This window comes from Lytechinus variegatus, chromosome 2 (genome assembly GCF_018143015.1).
Source record: "Lytechinus variegatus isolate NC3 chromosome 2, Lvar_3.0, whole genome shotgun sequence".
NCBI lineage: Eukaryota > Metazoa > Echinodermata > Echinoidea > Temnopleuroida > Toxopneustidae > Lytechinus > Lytechinus variegatus.
In genome coordinates this window covers 32,997,758-33,022,692 of record NC_054741.1, presented here as the reverse complement: position 1 = coordinate 33,022,692, position 24,935 = coordinate 32,997,758, and the positions used below count along the sequence as shown (strand labels likewise).

Here is a 24,935-nt window from a genome sequence, read left to right as displayed (position 1 = left end):
TGGACTTGACCTTTAAGTATCACAAAAGTCTGTAATTACAGACGCTTCTGACGAAGTCTCAATTAAAAGACGAAAGCTAAAGCAAATAATGGTGTCCTGCGTCATCTGTTGAGTTGGCCTCGCCTTATCTCATTATGTTTAATATTCACAACTCAACAGCGATTGGTAGAAGTAAACTTATCATCACACTATATATATATATATATATTGTAAAGAAATGGATGAAGAGAACAATGGTAGACGTAGCTTAAATCAAGGTTCCCCAGAGCTATCTACCCTTTGGAAAAATTGGTTATGCCGAAAAAATGTCTCTGCCGGGAATCGAACCCGGGCCCCCAGCTTTGAACGCCGGTGCCTTAACCACTAGACCACAGAGACGGGCTAGTGGCTAGGCCGACCGAGATCCGATTGACCTTCAGAAAGACAAATTTTCGACACTATACCAATTACCTTTGTCGGGTGAAGGTGGGTTTTCTCTTCATCCATTTCTTTACAATATTTAAATAAAAGAGTTGCCAAAGTTGTTGTACATGTATACCTTCACACATTATATATATATATATATATATATATATATAAACATATTAGTAGGGGATAACTTTAATACACGTAAATAAATTAGTTATGGAAAACATTCTGAATTGAGCATTTTTTTGCTCGGTCGCTACCCTCCTCTCATTAGATTGTAAAAAAAAATCTTAGGGGTAGCAGCGGTTAGCTCCTTGTCAGTAGTCTCCCCGTAGAGTGCACGATATGCCATACGGTATCGAGTAAACCAACGGTCGAAAATTTAACAAGCCATCCCCCCCCAAAAAAAAAAAAAACAGGACCAAAATCCAATTGAAACCAGTTGGATTTCCAACTGGTTTCAGTTGGTTTTAAGTGGAATTTAACAATTTCCAGTTAAAACCAATTGAAACCAGTTGGGCAACTGGACTCCTAACTGGAACCAGTTGGGTAACTTGATATGACTTCGAGCTGGAAATGATTTCTAACTGGAACCAGTTGGGTAACTGGAAATCCTAACTCAGTGGAACCAGTTGGGCAACGAAATCCTAACTGGGACCAGTTAATTGGGCAACTGGAAATACTAACTGGAACGAGTTGGGCAACTGGAAATCCTAACTGGGACCAGTTGGGCAACTGGAAATCCTATCTCAGGGTGACCAGACGTCCCGTATTTCCCGGGATTGTCCCGTATTTTGCTTCTTTGTCCCGGCGTCCCGACAAACCCTTCCCGGGGACGCCTATAATTTGTCCCGTATTTCAGAATATTGAACAAAATGTATTTAAAAGTGACGAATTTTCATCAAAAATATAGCCAACAGATAACGAAGCAGAGACAAAGACAACAATAAAATCGATGAATAAACTTTTGCAAGTTTTGCGGTGATTTTCTTGCTAACCCATGCAATACATCACAAACGAACTGGCCTCCTGCCATCTTGTGCCCATGGAGCTTTAAGCTCTATGGTGTGACATGCTACTAGTGAGCTAGGCATGTAGGATCGGAGCAGATTCTCTCCACCAAACATACCAAAATAATCACAAAATTGACGGGAAATATGTATAATTATATTATAGGTTCTCAGATTACTGATTTGGAGATCGGAGATTGGTAATCGGAGGAACAAGTTATTGAGTTTTCATAACTAGATCTAGTTGTTTCAGCTTTCGTTTTGAGTCTTGTTGCATGATTCCGCGATGTTTCATCTAATTTTCAAGTAAAAAAAAATCACTTTGAAATTTTTATTCGTTTCTAAAATATGTTTTAAATGGTTTAAAAATATATTTGAAAAACACCAAATATCATGAGTTTTGTTCGATGATTGGATATTTTTTGCTTGAAGTTTGAACTTTTTTCCTCTTTCTTTCTTTTCTATCCTTCCTGCTTGCCACTAGCGTACCTACGGGGGGGCAGTCTGCCCCCCTGACGAGCCACAACCCATGCAAAGGACGTATCCCTGGCCCCCTGACGAGCTTGAAAGACCTTTTTTGCCCCCCCCCCCTGACGAGCTTGTAGACCTTTATTGCCCCCCTGACGAGCTTGAAGAACTTCCCTGATCCTTTCTCTCTGTGTTCATTTTCTTTCTTTCCTCCTTTTCCTTACCCGTCTTTATCAAATTTCCCTTTTTAAATTTCCTTCATTCTTTTTTTTTTAACTTTTTTTTCTCCCCCTCCCTTTCTTTCCCTTTTCGTTTAATTCTTTCTCCTATTATGTTTTCATTCCCTCCTCACTTCCCTCTCTTTCCTCCTTTCTTTCATTTATTTTATTTTCCCTTCTAATTCTTTCCCTTATTCTTTCTCTCCATCCCTCCCTTAATTCATCACTTCCCTCCATTACTGTTTTCTTTCTTTCTTTCTTTCAAAGAATGGAGGAAACAATTTTCTTTCCTTCATTCTTTCTTTCCTCCTCCTTTTTCTTTCTTTTTTCTTTCTATTCTTATTTTGTCTTTCACCCATGTATTCTTCTTCCATTCCTTTCTTTTTCTTTCTTTCTGTAATCAATTCAAAGAATGACGAAAACTTTTTTCGCTCTTCATATTCTTTTTTTCATCCTTTTATTCTAACTTTTATTATTTTTTACAATTTTTCCTTCATTTTCCCCTTATTTTTTCTTTTTTCTCAATTCATCTCTTTTCCTTCGTCTTTTCTTTCTCTCCTTCATTCTTTCGTTCACCCTCTCTTCCAATTCTTTATAAATTTCACAGGTGTTACACTATGTGTAGCCTTCTTTGTTGATCTTTTTTGTTGATTGTCCCGTATTTCATTTTGTGAAATCTGGTCACCCTTTCCTATCTGGAACCAATTTGGTAACTGGAGATGACTTCTAACTGGAAAGATGGGTAACTGGAAATGAATTCTAATTGGAACCAATTAATTGGGTAACTGGAATTATAAAACTGGAATCAGTTGGTTAACTGGAAATCCTGACTGGATCCATTTGGGTAACTGGAAATGATTTTCAATTGGTTTCCAATTGGAAATTTTCCAGTTACCCAACCGGATTCAATTGAAACCAGTTAATTTGTATATTTTCTGCCAGTGTGCACATATTAAAGTTTTATGAGATTCATCATAATTTACAATGTATCTATTCTTTTTTTCAATTTAAAGTGCCACACTTTTTTTCAGATAAGTATTTAGAATACTTAGCAGTGAAAACCATATTAATAAATGTTATAGATTATAATTAGAACAGATTCAAAGATTATTAGTACACCACTAACTGTTACCAAATTACATCAACTAAAAATACATATATTCGAAGATCTACCATATAAATATATACAAATGAAAGTCTGTATTTTATCAATGCCCTTTACATTGGTATTAATAGACATATAACACTGCTTCTGTGTTGGCATGAGCAATAGTTAGTGCAAATACTAATTAATTTGTAACTAATTAAGTTCATTCCAACAGGAAAGATCTCTGTACGTGGATCATCAGCCGAGAAGCCTGGATGATATGAGTGTCGAATTTGGAAGGGACGAGTTACCGTATTTTATCCAGTTGTATTCTATCTAGCTCGAGCGAGCACTCTCTCATGACCGGTATACGTAGCTGAGCACCACCGCATATGGCACGCGATCGTCTCACGGGCAAACCCCCCTGAAGTGCCCCGACCGACCGTACCGGTACCCGGTGCGGATCCACAGATATGTAGATTGAGCCTACGTACAGTGCAAGCGATGCGTGAAAACAAGTGCTGCCGGGCTGGAATTGTTTACTGCAAGATTTTAAGTTAATTTCTCATATGTCTGGATAGGTCGTTGGCCTGTGGGTTAGATTTGAATTGTGTTCACTGGACTGCCAAAACAGCACTCAGCAGTTCAAACTTTGTTCAAGTTAAAAATCAGTCTCAGAGTTTCACAGCTGTGAGTGAACAACTCACAACACAACTTATGCAGGCAGTGTCAGTGTGATCTCGACTCAGAATAGTGCCCAGAGAAATCATCTGCATCTGCTAACCTGTTTAGCTGTATTTTTATCCTGGGCTTTGATGTGTGGTAAGCCAAAATAGGCATTATCGTGATATTGGGAACCACCGTTCACTTCATACATGCTCAGTGCTTCATTCAGTCACACGCACTGTTCCCCATTTCCACCTCCACTTCGTACAAGTGCGCGTACACAAATCCATGAGTGGTTCCCAAATACACGATTTGGCCGCCAAAATATGAGGCCAGTGTGTGTAGATTGATATTTCATCTTTCTCTGACTATATCTCTGAGTAGGGTAATGTAAGTTTCGCTTTGGACTTTAGTTTGGTTCATTGCGATGGGGGTCATATGGTTAGCCAGGAGGCTCCTAGTCAATAAAAATCATTTACTTATGTATGCTTACCCTCCACGGAGCCATGGATTCTGCCCATTCATGTGCGTGTACCGCCAAAAAACCTGAAACTTTTACCCCAAGATTTCTACTTTCCTTATAAAAAATCTAGCCTTAAATTGTGTAAATTTCTGGGATACAACTTCATTTCCGAATCCGACATTTCTACACTATCGATATCATTTTTAAACAAGAATTCATTAAAAAAAATGAGAAAAACATGAAAAGACGGGGGAAATTTGCTCGATGTTTATGCCCCCATCTTGTTTCTTATTTTATTCTTCTCCAACTTTTACGCGGACGCTACTTCACATTTTCATCAATTTTACAGTTTACAATCTTGCCATCAGTTTAATGGTTATTATTTGAATTTTGATTTTGATTAAAAATGTGAATATTTTTGGAACAAATTTTAGCATAATGAATATTTTTTAAATGTCCGAGAAGTTTGAACACACCAGCACAAGGGTATGATTGCACGCTACTGCTGTGAAAAAGTAGGTTGTGGGTTCAAATCCCGCTTGGTCTGCCTGTGATTTTTTTCACACAGCAGCAGTATACTTAGTGTGTGTTTATACCCTTATGGTATTTTTGGAGACAAAATGAATAATATAAGTATATTGTAAAGTTATACAATTTATTTACTGGTTGAAAGTTTTGTTCCATATAATATTGCCTAACTTTTTAGCTCATCCGGCCTGAAGGGCCAGGTGAGCTTATGCCGTGGCGTGTCGTCCGTCGTCTGTTGTCCGTTTACAATTTAAAAATGCTTCTTCGCCATTTCAAGTTCGATTTCAATTCTGTTTGCTTTATATGATAGCACTAGGTGGGGGATTCAAAACTTCTACACAGAATTTTGAAACTCATTAGATATGCTACAATGTAATTTATGCGCATTTTTCAAAATTCACATAAAATGCTTCTTGAATTATTTTCTTCCTTCTGATAGAACTTCTTGAGGTTCACCAAACTTCTACACAGAATTTTGAAATTTTCAGTAGTAAACTATTTACGCTAATTTATGCAAAATTTATGCAGAAATCACAGAAAATGCCTCTTCTTTATTTGTTGACAGATTTTGATTTTTTTCCATCTGGAAGAGCTGCATGAGGTTCACCAAACTTATACACAAAATTTTGAAATTTTGTCTAGAAAATTATTTATGCTGATTTATACAAAATTTATTCATAAATCACAAAAAATGTTTTTCTTCATTTGTTGATCAATTTCAATTTTGTTTGCTTTATATGATAGCTGGAGGTGGTGATACAAAATTTCAACACAGAATTTTGAAACTCATTAAATATGCTAATTTATTCATATATTTTCAAAACTCACAAAAAATATTTATTTGTTGATTGATTTTGATTATTTTTGTTCCATCTGAGAGCTACATGAGGTTCACCAAGGTTCTACAGAGTTTAGAAATTTTGACTAGAAAATTATTTATGCTTAATTTATATGAAATTTATTCATAGATCACAAAAAATGCTTCTATGTCATTTCTTCATAAATTTCAATTATATATCCTCAATTTGTGTCACCAATATAATTCATTACAGTGTCAACTGGGCTGAAATTGAAATTGTATTAAATTTCGTTGCAAGATGCCGGATGAGCTCCACATCATTGATGTGCTACATGTAGTTGTAATAAATATTGATGAGACTTTGCTTGTTAATTTTTTAAATGGCTGTTTCAAGGTCTAGACCTAGTCCACCCTAGAAATATGTTGATTTGAATAATTAGAGAAAAATCAAACAAGCATAATTGATGCTGAAAATTTGATCAAAATCGGACGTAAAATAAGTAAGTTATGAAATTTTAAAATTTCACTTATTTTTCACAAACAGTTATGTGCACAACTAAAGTGACATGCAAATGGGGGAGTTGATGATGTCTGTCATTCACTATTTCTAGTTTTTTTTAATGTTTGGATTTATACAATATTTATTTCTATTTTTACCAATTTGACATTAAGGACCAACTTAACTGAACCATTGATAATATAAAATGTTATGACAATGGTAATACCACATGTTCAGGGAGGAATAAAACTTTGTTTCACAGGACAATGAGTAGAAAATCAGAATATTTCATATAATAAAATACAAAAGAAATAGTGAGTGATGTCATCAGTCCCCTCATTTGCATACAACCAGGATGTGCATATTACTATTCTATGAAATTAAGCAAAACTTTTAAATGTCATAATTTCTTATTTTACAACCGATTTTGATGAAACTTTCAGTGTTAGGCTTGTTGGATTTTTCTCTTTTTATTCAAATCAACTTTTTGTTGGGGTGGACTTGTCCTTTAAAACCGACTGTCCGGACACACAACCTAGCTGTCCGGACACAAAAACTGGGTATGAAAACTATAAATCTTGATCCAGTCTAGATTGAAAAATCTACTTTTTCCCAAGAGTTTTTAAACATTATTTTTCTGACTTTTTATTAGTCCTGCTACACAGACAATGGAAGTCTCCCATCATTGCCCATAGGACTTGTAGTGCCGGACTACCGGTGCTTCGCAAATAAACGCTTAACTACATAGACTAAACTAAAGGCACATAAACGTTATTGGCTGGCACATTCGTATGCTTAAGCTGCAAAAGAAATATGACTGCAAATGATCATTGGAAGCAACACCGGCTCTTTGGAATAAAAATTTTGGATATTAAATCACATATTTCATGCAGCTGGTACTGTAAGCTGATTACATAACAACTTTACATTATTGTACTCTGTTTCCCCACCAAAAGGGGGAATTAAGCAGTAATCATGGAGGGTGCAGTAGCTCATCCTTTTCTCCATGCTTCGTGCAAAGCACTGGCACTACAAGTCCTATGGGAGACTTTGGCCTTTTGATGGAGGGGAGGCGGCGAAGTCTCGGCGGAGCATATCCCTGACGAAATAGACTGTTTTTTGGTCCAGATGCAGACATGGCACTTCCAACTCCTAAATTAGATTCATACCATTTGACTGAGACAAAATTTAGACAAGGCCTTTTGAAGTTGTGCTAGCTCAGCACAGTTCAAAAACAAATATCCTGAAACTGATTCCTTAAATAAATGTTAGGGCAAGTCTAAGAAAAGGTCCCTCTAGTTGGAGACAAATTTCATATTTATTTTTGTCAGAAAGCGGCGCTAATGCAGTTTCGTACCAGTGCACTTCAAGAGAATTTCCCCACCAGTAGGCCTAATTGTTCACAAATGTCATAGCAAGTCTCTCAATCACATTTCAAGGTCAATAAGCCCACTGCTGTTCCGAATATTGCGATCGGGAACAGCTGAATTCAGTTAGATCTCGAGGTCATTGTCGACTTCTCATTTAGACATCACTTGGCAATGCTTGGCTTCGTCATAGTTTGATATGGACTGAAGTTAGTGAACAAAAGATCTGCCTGCAGTTGCTCACCCATTTGTTCACCAAATGTTTGCATTATTTCGGTTGCTAACTTCAGTCCATATTGAAAATTCCCACGAATTCAAACAAAGTGATGTCTGACTGAGAATTTGAATGATGAAGTCGAGATCGAAGCAGAAAAACAGCCGGAAAGCGGTAGGCATATTGACCTTGAAATGTTATTGAGAGACTTGCTATAACATTTACTGGTGGGGGGAATTTTCTCGAAGTCAGCCGATGCAAAACTGCATTAACACCCAGTAATCTTTGGTAGGATAAGAAAGACCAAATGTTCAGTTTTACTACATTAAAGGTAAATGCTAGTTTTGGTAACAATATCAAAATGAGTTCGTACAGAATCCAATTAAATGACAACCAAAGTGTCTGTTTGTATAAAACGCATGTGCCAAAGGATTCTGGAAGAAATTGTGTAATTGCTGAGAAATCAGCAAATAAGCACAGGATTCGGGTAGAGCGTCGGGCCCGACGCTCTACGCAATAATTATACATTGTCCCACGTACGCTTATCTGTGTTGGGGATCTTCGGTGTGAACATTTTTCAGCGAAGATTTCAAGATTCTCAAAGTTCAGTTTAATGTAAATGTACGAGATCTAGATCCTCGATGATGTGCTGACAATTAAGCCTTGTTTTACAGACTTTCTCATGAAATCAGTGTTTACTGCAACTACTGGAATTTCTCTTTAAAAAAAAAAATGACATTCACATTTTTACAAATAGAAGTTGAAACAAACATTTTTAAACTTCATTTTTATTTAACAATTTGGATCGCTTCTTCACAAAGTCCACTGAATTACTTGGGCTAAACTTGGCTACTGTGCTCTCTGACGTAGAGGAATTACTTCCTGTAGGTACCCATTTACCTCACATGGGTTGAAAGCAGCACATTGTGGATCAGTTTCTTGCTGGATAATTATGGCATGGCTCATGGCTGGGATATAAACTCGCCACCCTCTGTTTTAACAAAAATAGCTTTGATGTGGTTTGAACCTTGGCTACAAAATGCTATTTCAATCATACTTGAAGGTTTGATGGGATCAAATTAATGAAATATTGGATTGCAATTTAATGTGAAATACCTTTTCTCAATCTCATTTTAGGTGAGCTGCTGATCATTGTTGGAAGTCAACAGATGCAATGCCACTTTACAGATTTCATGAAAACCATGGGGTCAATGTGCGGCGCAGCGAGGATGGTGAGGTCGCCAAGCGTACCTCCAGCTTTGCTAATGCAATCACTTTCAGTGAGAACTCCATCCAACCTGGAGAGATATTCATGGTAGAGGTTGATGAACAAGAATCTGGATGGAGTGGACATCTCAGGTGTGGACTGACACAGCATTGCCCTTCCAGAATGGCAGCACTCGCTCCTGGTGATGCCATTGGGCCGGCTGAAGCGATAGGAGATGTCATTCGTATTCCTCAGTACTCCATGCCAGATCTGACTAGCATGGGCAAATCATGGATCTTTGCAATCACGAAGCATCACAATAAAGTGCCGCGCACAATACAGGATGATGACGAAGAGCAGATGGAAGCGAGCTCTTTCATCCAGAACTTCGGGAATGCCCTTCAAGTCGGTAACAAGATCCTGCCCCAATCTCTCCTGGTCAAAGACTTCTGTCACATAGACCTGGAAACCCCTGGTCATTCTCTGTACAAGAATGGCAAGCAGTTCTTGGCTACATCGATAGGTAGTAGAATCGGCATTACGTATGAGATACAGACAATTTCACCCAATGAACAAAGGGCAAACATGCATCTTATCATTAATGGGGAAGATCAGGGCTCATCTCCAATGGACAATGCAGACTTGGAAAGCCCATTTTATGCCATAGTGGATGTCTATGGAACTACTAAACAAGTCAGAATAGTTCAGCTAAATTATGGTAAGTTTATTCACCTTGACTCAACTGGCTTGACTTTCAATTATGATCTCCATCTGTGATGTGTACAAGGCATTGTAGTAGATATTGAATGAAAATAAGTGCAATCGTGCATCTACATTTGTATGTACTGTTGTCTTTTCAAATTTTTACACAAAAATCATTAATTACATTTAGGCCTAATTGCATTTGCTGTTCTTACAATGCAATCATTTCTACATACATGTTCATCATTTGTTATGTTACAGGTGTATTCCCTTTCTTCTGTCTTATTTTAATACTATTTTTAATACATCGGCCTATGTATATTCACCCCTCTATGGCTACAAATTTTACATTTTATGATACAATTTGATGACTTTTTGCTGTTTCACTGTTATTTTTATCCATAATTTCTCATTCTAATCTAAATTTGATGAAATTTAGATGGAAATTTTATTTATGGATAACAAATAGTCTGATTCAGAAATTCCTTTTTTTCCAAAAATTATACAAGTGATTTTATGAACGCCAAATCCCGTCAAAGGTTTTGACTTGTACCAAAATGAAGGAAAATGTGTATCCAGAATTCTAGCTTGCAGACAGGATTTTCATTTTTTGGACAAGTTCTTTATCAATTTATAGACATAGTGTAGGGTACAGCACATTGTCTCAGAAATTTAAAGATAAATGTGGTGGATTAAACTAAAGTCTTGAAAGATGCAGTCAGTTGGTCTCACTAAGTCCACTCATCTATACATGCACTGTCCATTTTTTATGACAATTTTTTTAGCATAGAAACTAGACAGTTTTAAGTTCATATAACTTTGTTCTTGACCTGATAATTTCTGCACGTTTGGTCAGTGTCCTGATAAATTTACTTCCAGTTTCAAAGAGATTTTAAGATAATATAATTTCATCTTAAAATGTAATTTCATATGTTACTTAATAGATGCCAAGATCTGTTATTGTATTTTTGGCTCATGATCTATGGTCACATTGATTCTGAAAAACTCAGACCAGCATTGTTCATGTACTTTATCTAGATCCATTTATTTTTATTCTTTCATACAGAAAGCCCCTTGTATTTAAAAGGGAGTTACATGAATAATGGTAAACAGGACTTCAATAAAGGTTAAGGATGATGATAATACATACCTGTAAAGCACAAAAAATTAATTCTGTCTTTGCCACAAGAGCTTGTAAAACGCTTGAAATGATAGCTGCCAGGTAATGGAAAAAACAGGTTTTAGACATTATTTAACCTTTAATAATGAACTTCAGGATCTATACTCAAAGGTCATTTGCAGGAGCATATCCAGGATTTCCAATGGGGGGGGGGGCACATTTTCCTGAGGGAAATGTGACAAGCAAAAAAAAATTAGAAGATACGTTTTCAGCCAAAATTAAAGGTCTTTTCGTCCATAAAAAATTACAAGCAAAAAAAAAAGAAAATCTGTTTTGTTTCTTTACTTTTCCTGAGAAAAAAATTACCTGAGTGTACATCTTCTATAACAAAAATGGTTTTTGATTTTTGATCAAGTTTGAAACAGAATTACAGGTTTTCGCGAACGGAAAAAAAATTCTCATTTTTAATCTGAAAATCACTGTTGCTATGTTATATTATTAATATTCAATCAAGGTACATTATTTTGATATGACATAATTTGCCTGGAATGAACCTTTTCTTGGTGATTATTATATTTCAGGGAACAATTTTCCTGATATCGCATTGTAATGTGCTCCAAGATGTCTTTTGCTTGGCAGATATTTACGTAGGACTGTAGAATAACTTACTTGAGAGCTTTTCTTCTATGAGTTATGACCAAAAATGCTACTCTAATTTGTTAAGCAAAATTACTCCCTGCATTTGTAAACATATATATGCAGTTGGTGAAGTATTGATTGATAATTGGTAAAGTATTTATAAATGAATGTATTTGCTATTGTCATTATTTTGTTTTTCTCCACCAGTTCCCACTCTTCAGGAGTGCTGTCGGATGAGAATACGAACGTGCATCAAGGAGAACCAGGTGGCTAGACTACCCCTTCCTGCAAAGCTCAAACGCTTCCTAAGATTTGAACCAATGTAATGTGAACTCAAAGGTCAAACACACTTCAGGCTTGGGTAGGATAGACTTGCTTGCTTCAGGACCCTGTTACTGTACACAAGTTTTACCATAAATTGTATCTTCAGTATGCTATGACTTTCTTGGTTTATTAATAATACTCAATAGCCAATCAAAATCATCATTATTTCCATGCAAATAACTGTACATGTAGATGGCTATAAGCGATGTTTGTAAGTATATTGCAACATGTGCTCATCCCCAAAGATATATATGTTTTTAGGCATTTGGTTAGTTGTAGGTCCATGGTTATGACATGGCATAGAAATATATTTTATTTTCCCAATGTATGGGGGTGATTTTGAAACATTGTGCAATCAACTGGTTACTAAGCAGTATGGAAAACATACATTTACACTGTCTCGCCTGTCTGGCTACATGTAATATTTGAAAATAGTTTACACTTGAGTTTACTTTCGGAGCCAGAACAATAGAGTGACCAAACCAAAACAATGACCATGGGTTCACTTGACCTTTTCTTATGTTCTAGCTGTAAAGTTTCATGTGTCAACTATTTTCAAAAGATGTTGACTTGGTCAGTAGCCCTCTTATGTGACACTGAGTGAGGGTCCTGTACGTTGTTTAACTCTAAAAATGTATGGGATGCTAAAACTATGTTCGTTATCATAGTAACTGTAGTCATGTTTCCCAAGCAATAACCCCAAAATATGGTAAGTTTTAAGCCTTCTTTTGGCACTTCTGTGATGGCCTAGTTTCAGTCGTGGTTGATCCTTGCCATTTGAGGTGACTTTGTTGCACAATGTAATAGCAATTTTGCACGCTAGGTACAGTATGTTGCATTTTTTGTAAACTCAACTGTCAAATCGATTGCAGTGCTCATGGCTTGGTAACCACATTCAGTTTTTGTTATATTTTCATCTTACTTTATGATTTAATCTTTCATTCTATCATGACCTCAGGGGTGTTTCACAGAGATTTAAAAGTGACTTTAGAGTTGTGCTTAACCTCTTATTTGCATGCGGTTTAAAAGGCATCATCGCATTGGTCAAATTATGCTAAGACGTGCTGCTGTGTATTATTAAGATATTACGGTGTTACACAACATGTGGGCATCTGCACTAAGCTTGACTTTCTGTCACTTTAAATCTTTTTGAACCCCCTCCCCCCGGTCAAACATTTGTAAAGCTGCATTATTTTGATAGAATCAGTCGAAATGATAGTGTTTTTGGTTTAGAATTCTATTTTTTGACCATAGATGTAGGCCTACTTGATACTAATTACTAAATAATTTTTTTAAAAATCAATTGTTTTGTACCTGCTTTTAATATAAAATTCCTTACATTTCCATATAATGTGCAGGGAATCTTTTCCCTGGCCTGAGATGTGTTTTCCTTCCTTTTGATAGAGAAAGGATGATTATTTGAGGAAGCTCATAGTTTTGAAGCTGCTTATATTGTGATCTATTTATTTGCCAGAAAAGATATATTTTTATCTTCCCGAAGAGAAACAATTTATGTACATGTAAATAGACATGTGTGATAATGAAATCATTAGCAATGTATACTGTAATGGAATGCTGTCATTATCAAGCATCACAGATGGTTGTTGACCTGTGGTGTGCAGTGATTACTTGTTCAGCCAGGCATAATTTTATGCTGTTTAAGAAGCTAATTTAGACTCGGAGTCTATTCAATATTCATCATCTTCTTTTAAAGTAGATCTTGTGCTTAATAAATCAAGATCACCAACTCAGTGTTTAATACAATGTAATTTCTTTTTTTAAGCTTGGTTATTGCAATCAGTAAGATGCATGATGCTCAAATGCATTCATATTTTGCTCGTAATTGTTGTTACCATAACTTAGTCTTAGATTTAATCTTTGTGTCCAAACGGGAGTAAGGGGTCCCCTGACTTTTTTTTAAGGAATCGTTAGTATGGTGAATAATAACCACAGAGGATTTAATCCATTTCTTGATTCAAATACAGGATAAGATTGTTTAGTTTGATACAGAGTTGTTGTAAAGCACTATCTCCATTGGGCTTTTCATTTGCAAGGGCGCAAATGTAAAAAAATGGCAAAATCCTGTAGTACATTCATATTTTATGCCACAAAAGTGTGCAAAATGTGCGCTCAAATGTCCAAAAGTTTTTTTGATTGTTCGCGGTGGTAACTTGATGGCGCTTTTCATTCAGGAGTAATCTCAACTTCTTTAAAAATATCTTCTGAATTAAAAGTGAATTGTTGACACTTCCGAAGATTCAAGCACACATTTTGGGCTCTTTGTTGCATTAATAACATTTACAAATGTTAAACCTTTCATAAACTCACTTATGCGGATAATATCCTCGTAATTTGGGCGTAAGATCGGAGCGGGACCAGAGTTATCCGCATTATTTCGATGCTGCAATTATCCACATAATAGCGTTATCGGGACCAGATTTTGACTTTATGAACGCATTTCCAAAGTAATGCAGATAATTGCCATGGTGCGGTCACAAGGTCACCCTTTTCCAAGACAACCCCATCAGAGGGGATGTGAGCAGTTGCCATGACAATTATCCGCCTCTTTCAGGTTGGGCACTTGTAAAAATAGCGCAGATTATTTTCGGAGTTTGTGAACGCAATTTTTATTGAATTATCCGCATTACTCTTAGGTGGATAATTGGAGGATGGGTTTGTGAAAGGGGTAAAGACTTTGCTATTTTTTACGATCATGTCCTTGCTTCATCCCCCACAAAATGTTTGTGAACCTTGTGAAAATAGGGTTGAAGAGGTTGTAACCTCTTCATACAAAAAGGTGCATTTACACTGACTACTGTCTTGAATAGGCTGCAGAATTGCTGCAAATATAATTTCATTATGAAAAAGGCTCCACTGTTTGCTCTTGTAAATTTCCAGATTCCAACGTGCTGTACATGTATGTTTTATCAGCTATGTCGATACTCACTGTACTTTCAGTGTACATGTACACACAGGTTATGTGTAGACCTATCAGTATGCAATCAACAAATATTGCATAATACCAGTATCAGTTATTACACAATACAATGCATGCATCTGAACTTAACTACAAACAAAAACATACACACAAAAATAATTTCACATTTCCGAATTGAGTTGAGAAAAACAATTTGGCAAGGGTGTCCACCAAAATTATTTTGCTTAAGAGATCGCTTGAGTATAAGGGGGAAAAGTCGACTTCAGGGCTTGTGGCTAAAAAAAAACACATTTTCATGAGATATATTTTCCCACTCAATTAAAAACAAACATAGTGACGAACTAGCCCTTTCAAATTTAAAATTTGCAAGCTAGTTCATTTTTGAATTCTATTTACTTTGCACAAATAAAAAAAAAACCTACAGAATGTGTGGAATGAATACTTGGTGGAGAGAACAATTCATGGCTGGCCTACTGTTGTACGGTACACATTATTGCATTGTTGAAAAAAATAGTCACATAATTTAACTGATAAGATAGTAGATTACTAATTAGATCAAAGAGTATGTACACTGTATTATCAATAATTTGTTTGTTTACATAATTTATGGAGGGGAAGTAGAATAACTAAATTATATCTGAAATGAAAGATTTATGGCTTTTTGGTATGCTGATGATGGAGTTTGAGATCTTGAGTGCTATTTAAATATATTTAGTGTTATTATCTTTTTAGGTTATAGGCCTATCATCTTTTCAGGGGGGTGTTGAAGGAGATGGCGTGGTAGCCAAGTTGTTAGAGCGGTGGGTTTTAGATTCCAATGACCCGGGTTTTAATTTCATTTGATGCCGTCATGCCCTTTGGAAGACATTTATCCTCATTACCAAGTCCTTTGGAGATGACCTCAAGCCTTTGGTCTTCTTGTTTGCTTGTTTAGAAACATGTTTCTTAGCAATCGGTTAGAAAATAATTTTAAAAAATTCACCATCACCAACCACCCAAATTCCAGTATATTACTACATAATAATAATGTGTGTCCAAAAGCTTCTGATGATAAATAAAAATATTCAGGCAACGTATGAAAACTAGTGGCCCCCTAGCACAAAATATCCCCCCCTCTCGTTACTACATTCAGATATAAAATGAGCTAGAAAGTTAATGATATGTCTGAATGCGTAGAAAAGGGCACCTTATCCAAAAGTCAAGAGTTGTACACAGTGGCGGCACCAGGATTTTCAAAGTGGGGGGCAAATGGGGGCAAAAGAAAATATTGGGGGGGCAAGGGCAGTCAAAATTTTTTTTTGCATGTGTGGAAAAATCGAGCGCGAAGCGCGAGTTTTAGTGGCCCCAATAAACATTTTTTTGTTACACTTGATATAAACAGAAATTTTTGTAAAATCAGGTAATGCTTAATGGAGCAAAGTTATTGATCAAAACTAGATCATGAACTGAACATTTACATATATGTAATCTTAAGGCGTAGACCTATTCTACTTTTAAATTTTTGTATCACATCAGAAAAAATGCATGATCGCATTGTAAAAGACTTCAATATTTAATTTCTGTTCTCTTTTTCATATCTTATTTTTTTCATACATAGGCCTAATAATTTTCTTCCGAAGACAGGAAAGTTTTTAATACACAGGGTAAAGTTTATTTTCAAATATACTATAGTTGGGTGTCTTGTTATGAGAATATAGCCTAATAGATACAGACATTCCCCTCGTGGAAAGGTCGAAAATTTAAGAGGGAGGGGACAGAACAGCCATCGCAGATTGCACATCTTTACATAGCCTATTTACTTTTTCACTAAAAACCATGACGGTGACAAATTATGAACGAAGAGTTCAAGCATTCTTATTTGTTAATGAAGCAAATCGATGAGTTTAATCCAAATTTTACATGAGTAGATGCATATTTATTTCAAGGAAGGGGGCAGACTTTGAGTATTTGTCCTCCACGCCCCCCCCCCCCCAAAGAATAAACATTGCTGACGACAGAATACACGCCATGTACTGTAGTTTAACACTTACATTAGCTTGTGTATCACACATTGAAATGTCTGCCTTAATGCAAGATATAACAAGCGATATAAACTTATTACAAACTAATAGTGTGCGAGGAAGCCAACAGCGACTAAGTGAGAAAATTTTCAAGTTTTGAAGAGCAGAAAATGGTATTTTAGAGCACTTCACAGCTGAGCTTGAATATGTAGTACGACAGCATCTACTTATTTACAAATTACTGTATAATTTTCTTTTAAGTCCTCAAAATTTCTGGGGGGGCAACTGGGGGGGCAAAGCTTCTGAGTGGGGGGGCAAATGCCCCCCCATGCCCCCTCTTGGTGCCGCCACTGGTTGTACATCATTTAGCACAAATTCTGCTATAAAGGCTCTGTGAATCTCTGTCTTACATACTGAATTTTCTGCATTTTCCATTGTTTAGTCTACATGATGCATGACTGTGAGACTTGGCATTGAAAAGGCGCCTGCATGAATGATGCCGCTCTTATACTTGGTATTAAAGGTGCCCGAGACGTTGGTAATAAGTGGTGAAACAATGCATGAGTTTTGGGCTAGACTTGGCTTACATTTGCCTTGGCATAGCACAAATTAACCAATATAGGTCTCACATCCAATGGAAGGCAAATTGACAGATGAGAAAATTTGTGGTAATAATATTACAAAGTGTGATCAATAATTCAACACTGCACAGCTGTGTAAACTAAAGCAAATTAATCATATATAACCAATGTCTACATTGTCATATATTAGCAAACTACTAGGTTTTGAGAAGCCCGTTATTTTAAAGGTCAAGAACTTTCAGAACATTACATCGTGTGAAAATAAGAAATATAAATGGAAAATGGAGAATGTACAGTATATAATTTATATATTGATATTATGATATACTCCTGTCTCTATGCTTTGTTAATATGCAAACATTAAAAATGTTGATAATTTCCCAATTCCCCCTCTCAATTGTAAATTTACTTTGATTTTTACCTTAATCTGGCACAACTCGATTTTTCATTATATATCAGATGGATCCTTTCATTAAAGAAACCCACATTTTTTGTCTTAATCATCATTGCAGTGTCACTTATTCTATGCGGGCATTTACCATATTTGTTATTGATTTGTTCATGAAAAATAGTCATTCAATTTATCCATATGTTCAAAGAAATAGTATTTTACTTTTAATTTGTTCATAGAAATTGGATTCTTGGTTTTGATACAATATTATTTATTAGTATCATAGCATGTTATTCATGATTATTCAGGTATTGTGTTATTTTATTTTGTTGTACTATACATGTGTATATTATTTCCTTTTATTCTTCATCCCTGTGCAATATGTTTTAAGACATCTCACTCTATAAACATTATGAGTCACTTAACATGATTTTCTGATTAATGTTTTATTAACCATTTGCTAATTGTGTTTCCCAACCCCCATATGCATGGTTATCTAAATAAGAAGTAAAAATCCAATGTGATATATGTATGTTATGCTTTCATTTATTGGCTAGATTACCCACTGTATGCAAGCCATGTACCAACATGGATAACAGAGGACTTTCAATTAGAAACCTGATTACATAGAAATTCACTGTTTTATGAATCATTCAGTTGTGAGTTTAAAGCATATGAGCAAGTGATTTTAACGCATAACGAGTGGGTTCTTCTAGATCAAGTGAAAATAGAAATACAGTCAAACCTGTTTGAGCAGCCATCTACCCTGGGGGAAAAATGTGTTGTTTCTGGCGCTACTTTTAGAGCTTGACATCCAAAATTGCTGCAGTTGTTTGTATTTCAGTTAACATGGATTCGCCAGGATTTCCTGGGGCTCTCTTAGGGTCTTGTGGGTGTTTGGGGGGAAATTTTGCCCCTAACCCTATCGGGGGGGGGGGGGGGGGGCACTTCCATTGAAGAGTGGATACCATGCACAACCATGGGGTCTCAAAAAGCACCCTAAACAAGTATTTTCCATATTCTGAAAAAGCACCCCTTAACAAGTATTGGCATGTGAAACCCTACCCTTAACCAGTATTGGAAACAATTGTGCTCTTGGTGAGTATTCCCTGAATTGAACCCCCAAACAAGTACAGTGATATTTTAATTGTTATATATCACAGACGTCGGTCGTCGGTTTTACCTTTACCTACATTGGGTTTAATACGGCCCCACCTCGCGCAAATCGTACTCTAAACACGTTGTTATGGGGCAAAAGTACATCCTTCATAAAACTTTTATTCTTAAGTTTTATACCCCTTAATTTTGACCTTAAACACGTATAGCTTTCCTAACAAAATAGATACCTTTTTTCATTATTTTAGCTTGTTGGCACCCTTATTACGTTACGTACGTAACATGCCCTATCTTGAAAAAGACATCCTTTTCGACATCCGCACATTGGTATCCACTCGTCAATTTAAGTGCCCCCCAGAGCCCCATGCATTTTTGTTGTTGATGCACCTACCTATCCTATAGTAACCTCTAAAATCAACCCTCATGAGCTCAAAATACATGAACATGTCTGTAATAAGTGCTGCAAAATGTAATAAGTCCTGCAATTTTCATTTGTTCCCCTTTGTAGGTCAGACAGGTTTCCTTGTAGTTTACATATACTAGTAGTCTTGTGACAAATCTGAAACAAAGAGAGTTATGTTTTTTTTCAATACAGTATTTATAAACCTGCATAAAGTGTATATGGCCATGAACGAATCTCAAAACCTACAATAAGAAACTAGACCGAGTACTCTGTAAATAACCGATTCGTCAATTGGGGTTTTGATTTCAAGAAAATCAGAAATTTATGATTTTAAAGAGCAAAAAGTTCCTCCACCTTATGAAGTTGTTATATCCAACCAGGGGCCCGTTTCATAAAGGACTTGCAACTGTTGTAACTTTGCCATAATGGCAACTACCATGGTAACAGGGCTCAGCAGCCAATCAGAATCAAGGTTACCATGGTAGTTGCCATAATGTCAAAGTTACAACAGTTGCAAGTCCTTTATGAAACGGCCCCCTGGTACAAGATCCAAGAATTCCTTGAAGACATTTTTTTCAGATGGGGTCGAGTTCAGTCAGAGCTTGCATGCATGCCTCGTGCTTGAATGAACCTCAAACTTAAAACTCCATTTTCTCTTTGTTTTTAATCTCCTTGAAATTCTGTATGAAAATCAAGTTTATCCGGGTTTAAATCAAGAAATATAATATATATGATGATATATATTTGTAAGTTTATGAATGATCTACATTTTCAGACATTTCAACTTAGCTGACTCATTGTGGATTTTGAGGTGGGCATTCAGAAGCATTTCCTTCTCTCCTTTATGGAAAGTCAAAGCTTGGACAAAATTTATTATTTATCCATATCCCTCATTTGCCTGCATGATATAGGGCATATAGATGCCATAGATCTCCAGGAATTCCATAGTGTAGCATATGGCTAGTAGTTCATAGTAATCAGATTAATACTGGTATACGTTAATTTGGGTGTATGCATGACCAATTTTATTTATTGTATTTCAATACTCATCATACCAGGAACTTAGTTCCTGTTTTCTGGAACACATTTTTCTTTTGGCAATATATTTTTCAATCAGTTATTTAAGTACTTGTATTGGTTTGCAAAGGCCTGAGAAGTGTGAATAGTAATTGTGTTTTATTTAAGACATTGTATTCATCTTAACTTATAAGTTTAGTAATTGACCATTTCAGTTTGATGAATATGCATGAATCAAAATGGACACAAGACCAGAGACATAAATAAAATATTGTACACAAAGTGATGTTATTTGCATTTAATTCTATCAAAAACATAGGATATCATGCAATATATGAACTGCATGAATTTGAAATGCATGTGTGATGAAAACAAAGTTGATTTTGTTTCCAAATATCTGTAATATGGGATATTTATTTTTTCTAAAAAATGTAACTGTTTGCTGGACTGTTGATTGAGTCTGTTGTTGCTAGATATGTAGGTGAAAGATGAATAATATTTTGCAAAATTATTTGGAGTATTCTTCAAAATAAACTTATTGAATAGCAAACAGTCGTCTGCAGGTTTACATTTCTTTCGTTACTGTCGGTGCAATTCGTTATTTGATTTGAAGTTACTACATTGTTTCATGTTAATTGATTTTTTTTTCAGAATTGCAGAATCATTTTTGGGTTTCATTTTAAGAGGTATACATTAAATACAGTTTACAAATGAGTACTTACTAGTAAATGACAAGTTACCCCCCCCATCTCCATTGCAACTTAAAGGGGGGTGTTTTGGGCAATTCACTGAGCAAAACGCTGAATATTTCAATGGAGAGCTTTGTCAAATCTTTCAAGACTAAATTAGAGAATAGATTACTAGAAATTTCATATAAATAATGGATCTATTTCATTTAATGACGATTTATCTCTATACAAAACTTTTTATTAGGCAGTCTATGGGCCTCTAATAGTATCAATAGGGGTGTTCACAGCCACTTTGCAGATCCATGCTTTCTAGAACATTGAGAATCTAATTTCAAAAGCCGCCCTTCCATGACAAAGCGGCCTTTGTCAAAAATCGCTGAATCAAAACAACAGTGTCTTCCTGGACTCTGGATAAGTTTTCGTCTGGTCTGAATCTTACGACAATGCGCAGTCCAGGCCCAACTTTCGACAATGACCTCTAATCTGATCATTGTGATACGACGAGCATTTTCAACAGATTCTCAATCTTCCAGAAAATGTCTGCGAAGTGGCTGCTGTCTGCGAAGTGGCTGCAAAAACTCTCGACCGAATCCCACTTGCCAAAAAGAAGCATGAAAATATTAGTTTGACAAAAAGTGACAAAAACAATCATCATTTGAAGTAACTGTTCTGTGGTGAAAACTGAACTTGCCCTTGTAAAAAGATAAAATTTGGCATCTCACAAAAACAAAATTATTCTATTTCAGTCATATGGTGCAACTGATTTTAGTCTTTAACTGGAAAGCAGGTTAAAGATAAATTCCTGTTTTGGTAACGATCTCAAAATGACTTTTTTTACAGAATCTAATATGACCACCCGAGTGTCTGTTTGTAGGAATAAAAAATATGTGCCAAAGGATTCTGGAAGAAATTGTGTAATTGCTGAGAAATCAGCAAAATAAGCGCGGATTCGGTCACTTCCGTCGGATCTTTATTCCAGCAATAATAATACACTGTCCCACGTATGCCTATCTGTGTTGGTGATCTTCAGTGTGAACATTTTTCAGCGTAGATTTCAAGATTTCACAAAGTTCAGTTTATGTAACTGTACCAAACCTAGATCCTCGAATGATATACTGACATTTAAGCCTGGTTTTACAGACTTTCTCATGAAATCAGTGTTTACTGCAACTACTGGAATTTCTCTTTAACCAAACAAGAACACAGATTATCTGAAATCTATTCCTATTTGGTACTGTAAAAAAAAATCCATAAAAGACCTCAGTTAAATGAAAACCAAATGGTGCAATCGCCACTGACCTCAATAACAGGAAAAAATATGGGGAAAAAAGTAACCATTTTTTTTTCTCCAGTACTAATGTTTATGCAACAGGATCTAAATGTTAGACAAGCTTGTCTTTGATTTCCTTCATTTTAATATACTTTTATTATGAATTGCACTGGACATGAATTCTCTAATGTATCACAAAATAAATTGTACATTTATTTCTTTCATTTGATAACCCTTTCTTCATCTTTCACCCCCTCCCTTCTCTCTCCCTCATCTTTTTTTTACTGTCATATATATATATATATAAAACAAATCCTCCATATTTAAGGGATACCCAAGGCTGAAAATAATGTTTTGAACTGATAAAGAAATATCTGACAAACAAAACACTGAAAATTTGATCAAAATCGGACATTGTGAGGAATAACAAAGTTATGACATTTTAAATGTTTGCATTATTTTGGTCAAACAGTTCTGTATCCTCCCCCCCCCCCCGAACTAAAAAAGTTGGATCGTTTAATGCATTAGATATTAATTGCTGCAACATATTTTATCATAAGTGAGACAAATCATTCCCAATTTTATGAAAATGAAATAATTCTGATTTCATGTAATAACATAATAAAAAAAGTGGGGGTGACATCACCAACCTACCTAATGAATATTCATGACATATTCACAAAACAAAATTTATAATTCAATACCTTGGTTATTTGTCATCAGATTTTGATGAAATTTTCAGCATTTTGCTTGGTGAATTTTACTAAATTAACTTTACTTCACACACATTTTCAGCCTGGAGTACCCCTTTAAGGAGGCTTTGTTGTTGATATAGCTCTCTTTAATACATCCCCATCTTCCTCTCTTACACTCGGTACATTTATTTCCTTCCCTCACACAAGTTCAATTTTGCTAGTTTGTGGTATATATTTTCCTTTTAACTCATACTTATTCATACCTCCTGGTCTCCAGGTCACAAGCTCACTAAATTTTCAATTCCAACCCAAATATCCACAACCAATATTGACTTTAAACAGTCTACACACATCAGTGAAATAATAATATATTTTACAAAACTGTTGTAGTTTTCACATTTATTTTCATTATTTTTTTTTCTTTGCAATTTAATGTATGTGCTTCAATTTAAATGCATAAATTTACACTGCAGAAAAAATATTTTCCTGCTATGTACATTTACAATATTACATGTAAATTCAAAAGGAATGACTGGACTCTGGATGGAAATATCAGAGTTCCAATCGGAAGATACAAAAAAAAAGAAAAAAGAAATTTAACTGAAATGTAAAACTTCACTTCCATTTGCTCACATTTATTCTCAATCACTCCCAGCACTTCTCTCTTCCTCTCTCACCTATTCTTTCTCTCCTTTCTACCTCTCTCTCTCTCTCTTTCTCTCTGTATTTTCCCTCATTCACTGAAACTCAACACTTATCCTGTGTGGTTGTTAAATTGTGTGCGAACCACTCTAAAAAAACAAAACAAATGCCCTATAATAACTACACAAACAAAATTTCTGACAAAGCATTCATACCCAGTAATAAATAAAATAACTTTATCTTTGTACATGCAATATTCAATCAAAATTCCTCTTTTTTAAAAAAAGATCCACAATACTTAAAGCACTGTAATTATTACGCAGTTTAATGTTAATATCACTTATTAGGGCTATAATTGTATATGTGGGCCCTGCTATTAATATTACCCCGGCTTTAGCTGGGATGCCTAGCATTCAAGGAATTTCTACCTGCAGGGTTTCCATTTACCTCACCTGGGTTGAGTGCAGTACAATGTGGATGAATTTCTTGCAGAAGGAAATCATGCCATGGCTGGGATTCAAACCCACGACCCTCTGTTTCAAAGTCAGAAGACTAATCCACTGGACCACAACGCTCCATAACTGTATCCTATTAAATGCATTTCGAGAAGTAGTTCTACATCATCATTTATCAACAATGTGTCTGATTTAAAAACATATTTCAATGTACTGTAATAGAAGTATACCTACCAAACTCTTAGAAATCGTTTTATAACTATTATCAATATCGAGATTCCTACAACGGAACATCCAAACTACTATTCTTGTTAAATTTCATTTTTGCCTATCCAACTGAACACTTCCTGAATTTATCCCCATGATTTCACTGCATTCCGTTTGGAAGGGTAGTAATATAAACATGAACATTTATTGAAATTCTGTAAAAATATGTCTCTCATTGACCAAATTCATATCAATTTTTTTTCTTTACATAAAATCTCCCCTCCCACAAAAAAATTAAACTGAAGCAAATATGGACAGAGTTTACATGTAGGCAAAGGAAAGTACACTTTATAAAGTTTATATCAAACCATTTAAAAATATTCTTCTTGTTATTAGTTATTCCATTCATTAAAAAATCAAAGTTCTAACTTTAACAAGTGGAATGCCTCTGGCCATCTCACCTGCATCACGCGATTCAACATAGCAGCAGTGCTGACTTTGAAAACTACTATAACTCGCACAAGATGTTCAGTGATACTTGGTTACTCTTATTTCCACGTTTTATGAACTAGACCAATACACTTTACAGAGATAGGATGTTAATTTAACAAATACCCCCAATGTGGCCTGAAACTTGCACAGGATATTCAGTGATACTTGATAACTATGTCCAAGTTTCAAAAGTCAGATCAATAAACTTGAAAAGTTATGATTGTAATTCAACAGATACCCCCAAATCAGCCAAAGTTCATTGACCCTAAATGACCTTTGACCTTGGTCATGTGACCTGAAACTCATGCAGGATGTTTGGT

General features: G+C 35.6%; 1 protein-coding gene across 1 annotated transcript; it reads left to right on the top strand.

Moving 5' to 3' along the window:
• Nucleotides 1-3,542: 3,542 nt before the first annotated feature.
• Nucleotides 3,543-14,134, top strand: LOC121407889 (neuralized-like protein 2). Its single transcript, XM_041599127.1, has 3 exons — nucleotides 3,543-4,013; nucleotides 8,865-9,652; nucleotides 11,603-14,134. Exons 2-3 carry the CDS (start codon nucleotides 8,902-8,904, stop codon nucleotides 11,719-11,721), a joined length of 870 nt encoding a protein of 289 aa, XP_041455061.1. The 5' UTR covers nucleotides 3,543-4,013; nucleotides 8,865-8,901; the 3' UTR covers nucleotides 11,722-14,134.
• The last annotated feature ends 10,801 nt before the right edge of the window (nucleotides 14,135-24,935 follow it).

What these genes read in the sequence shown, in the direction of transcription:
- LOC121407889 (XM_041599127.1), top strand. Translation starts at nt 8,902, where the DNA reads ATGCCACTTTACAGATTTCATGAAAACCATGGGGTCAATGTGCGGCGC. An exon ending in AATAGTTCAGCTAAATTATG is followed by an intron (nt 9,653 to 11,602) that starts GTAAGTTTATTC and finishes TTTCTCCACCAG; the next exon opens with TTCCCACTCTTCAGGAGTGC.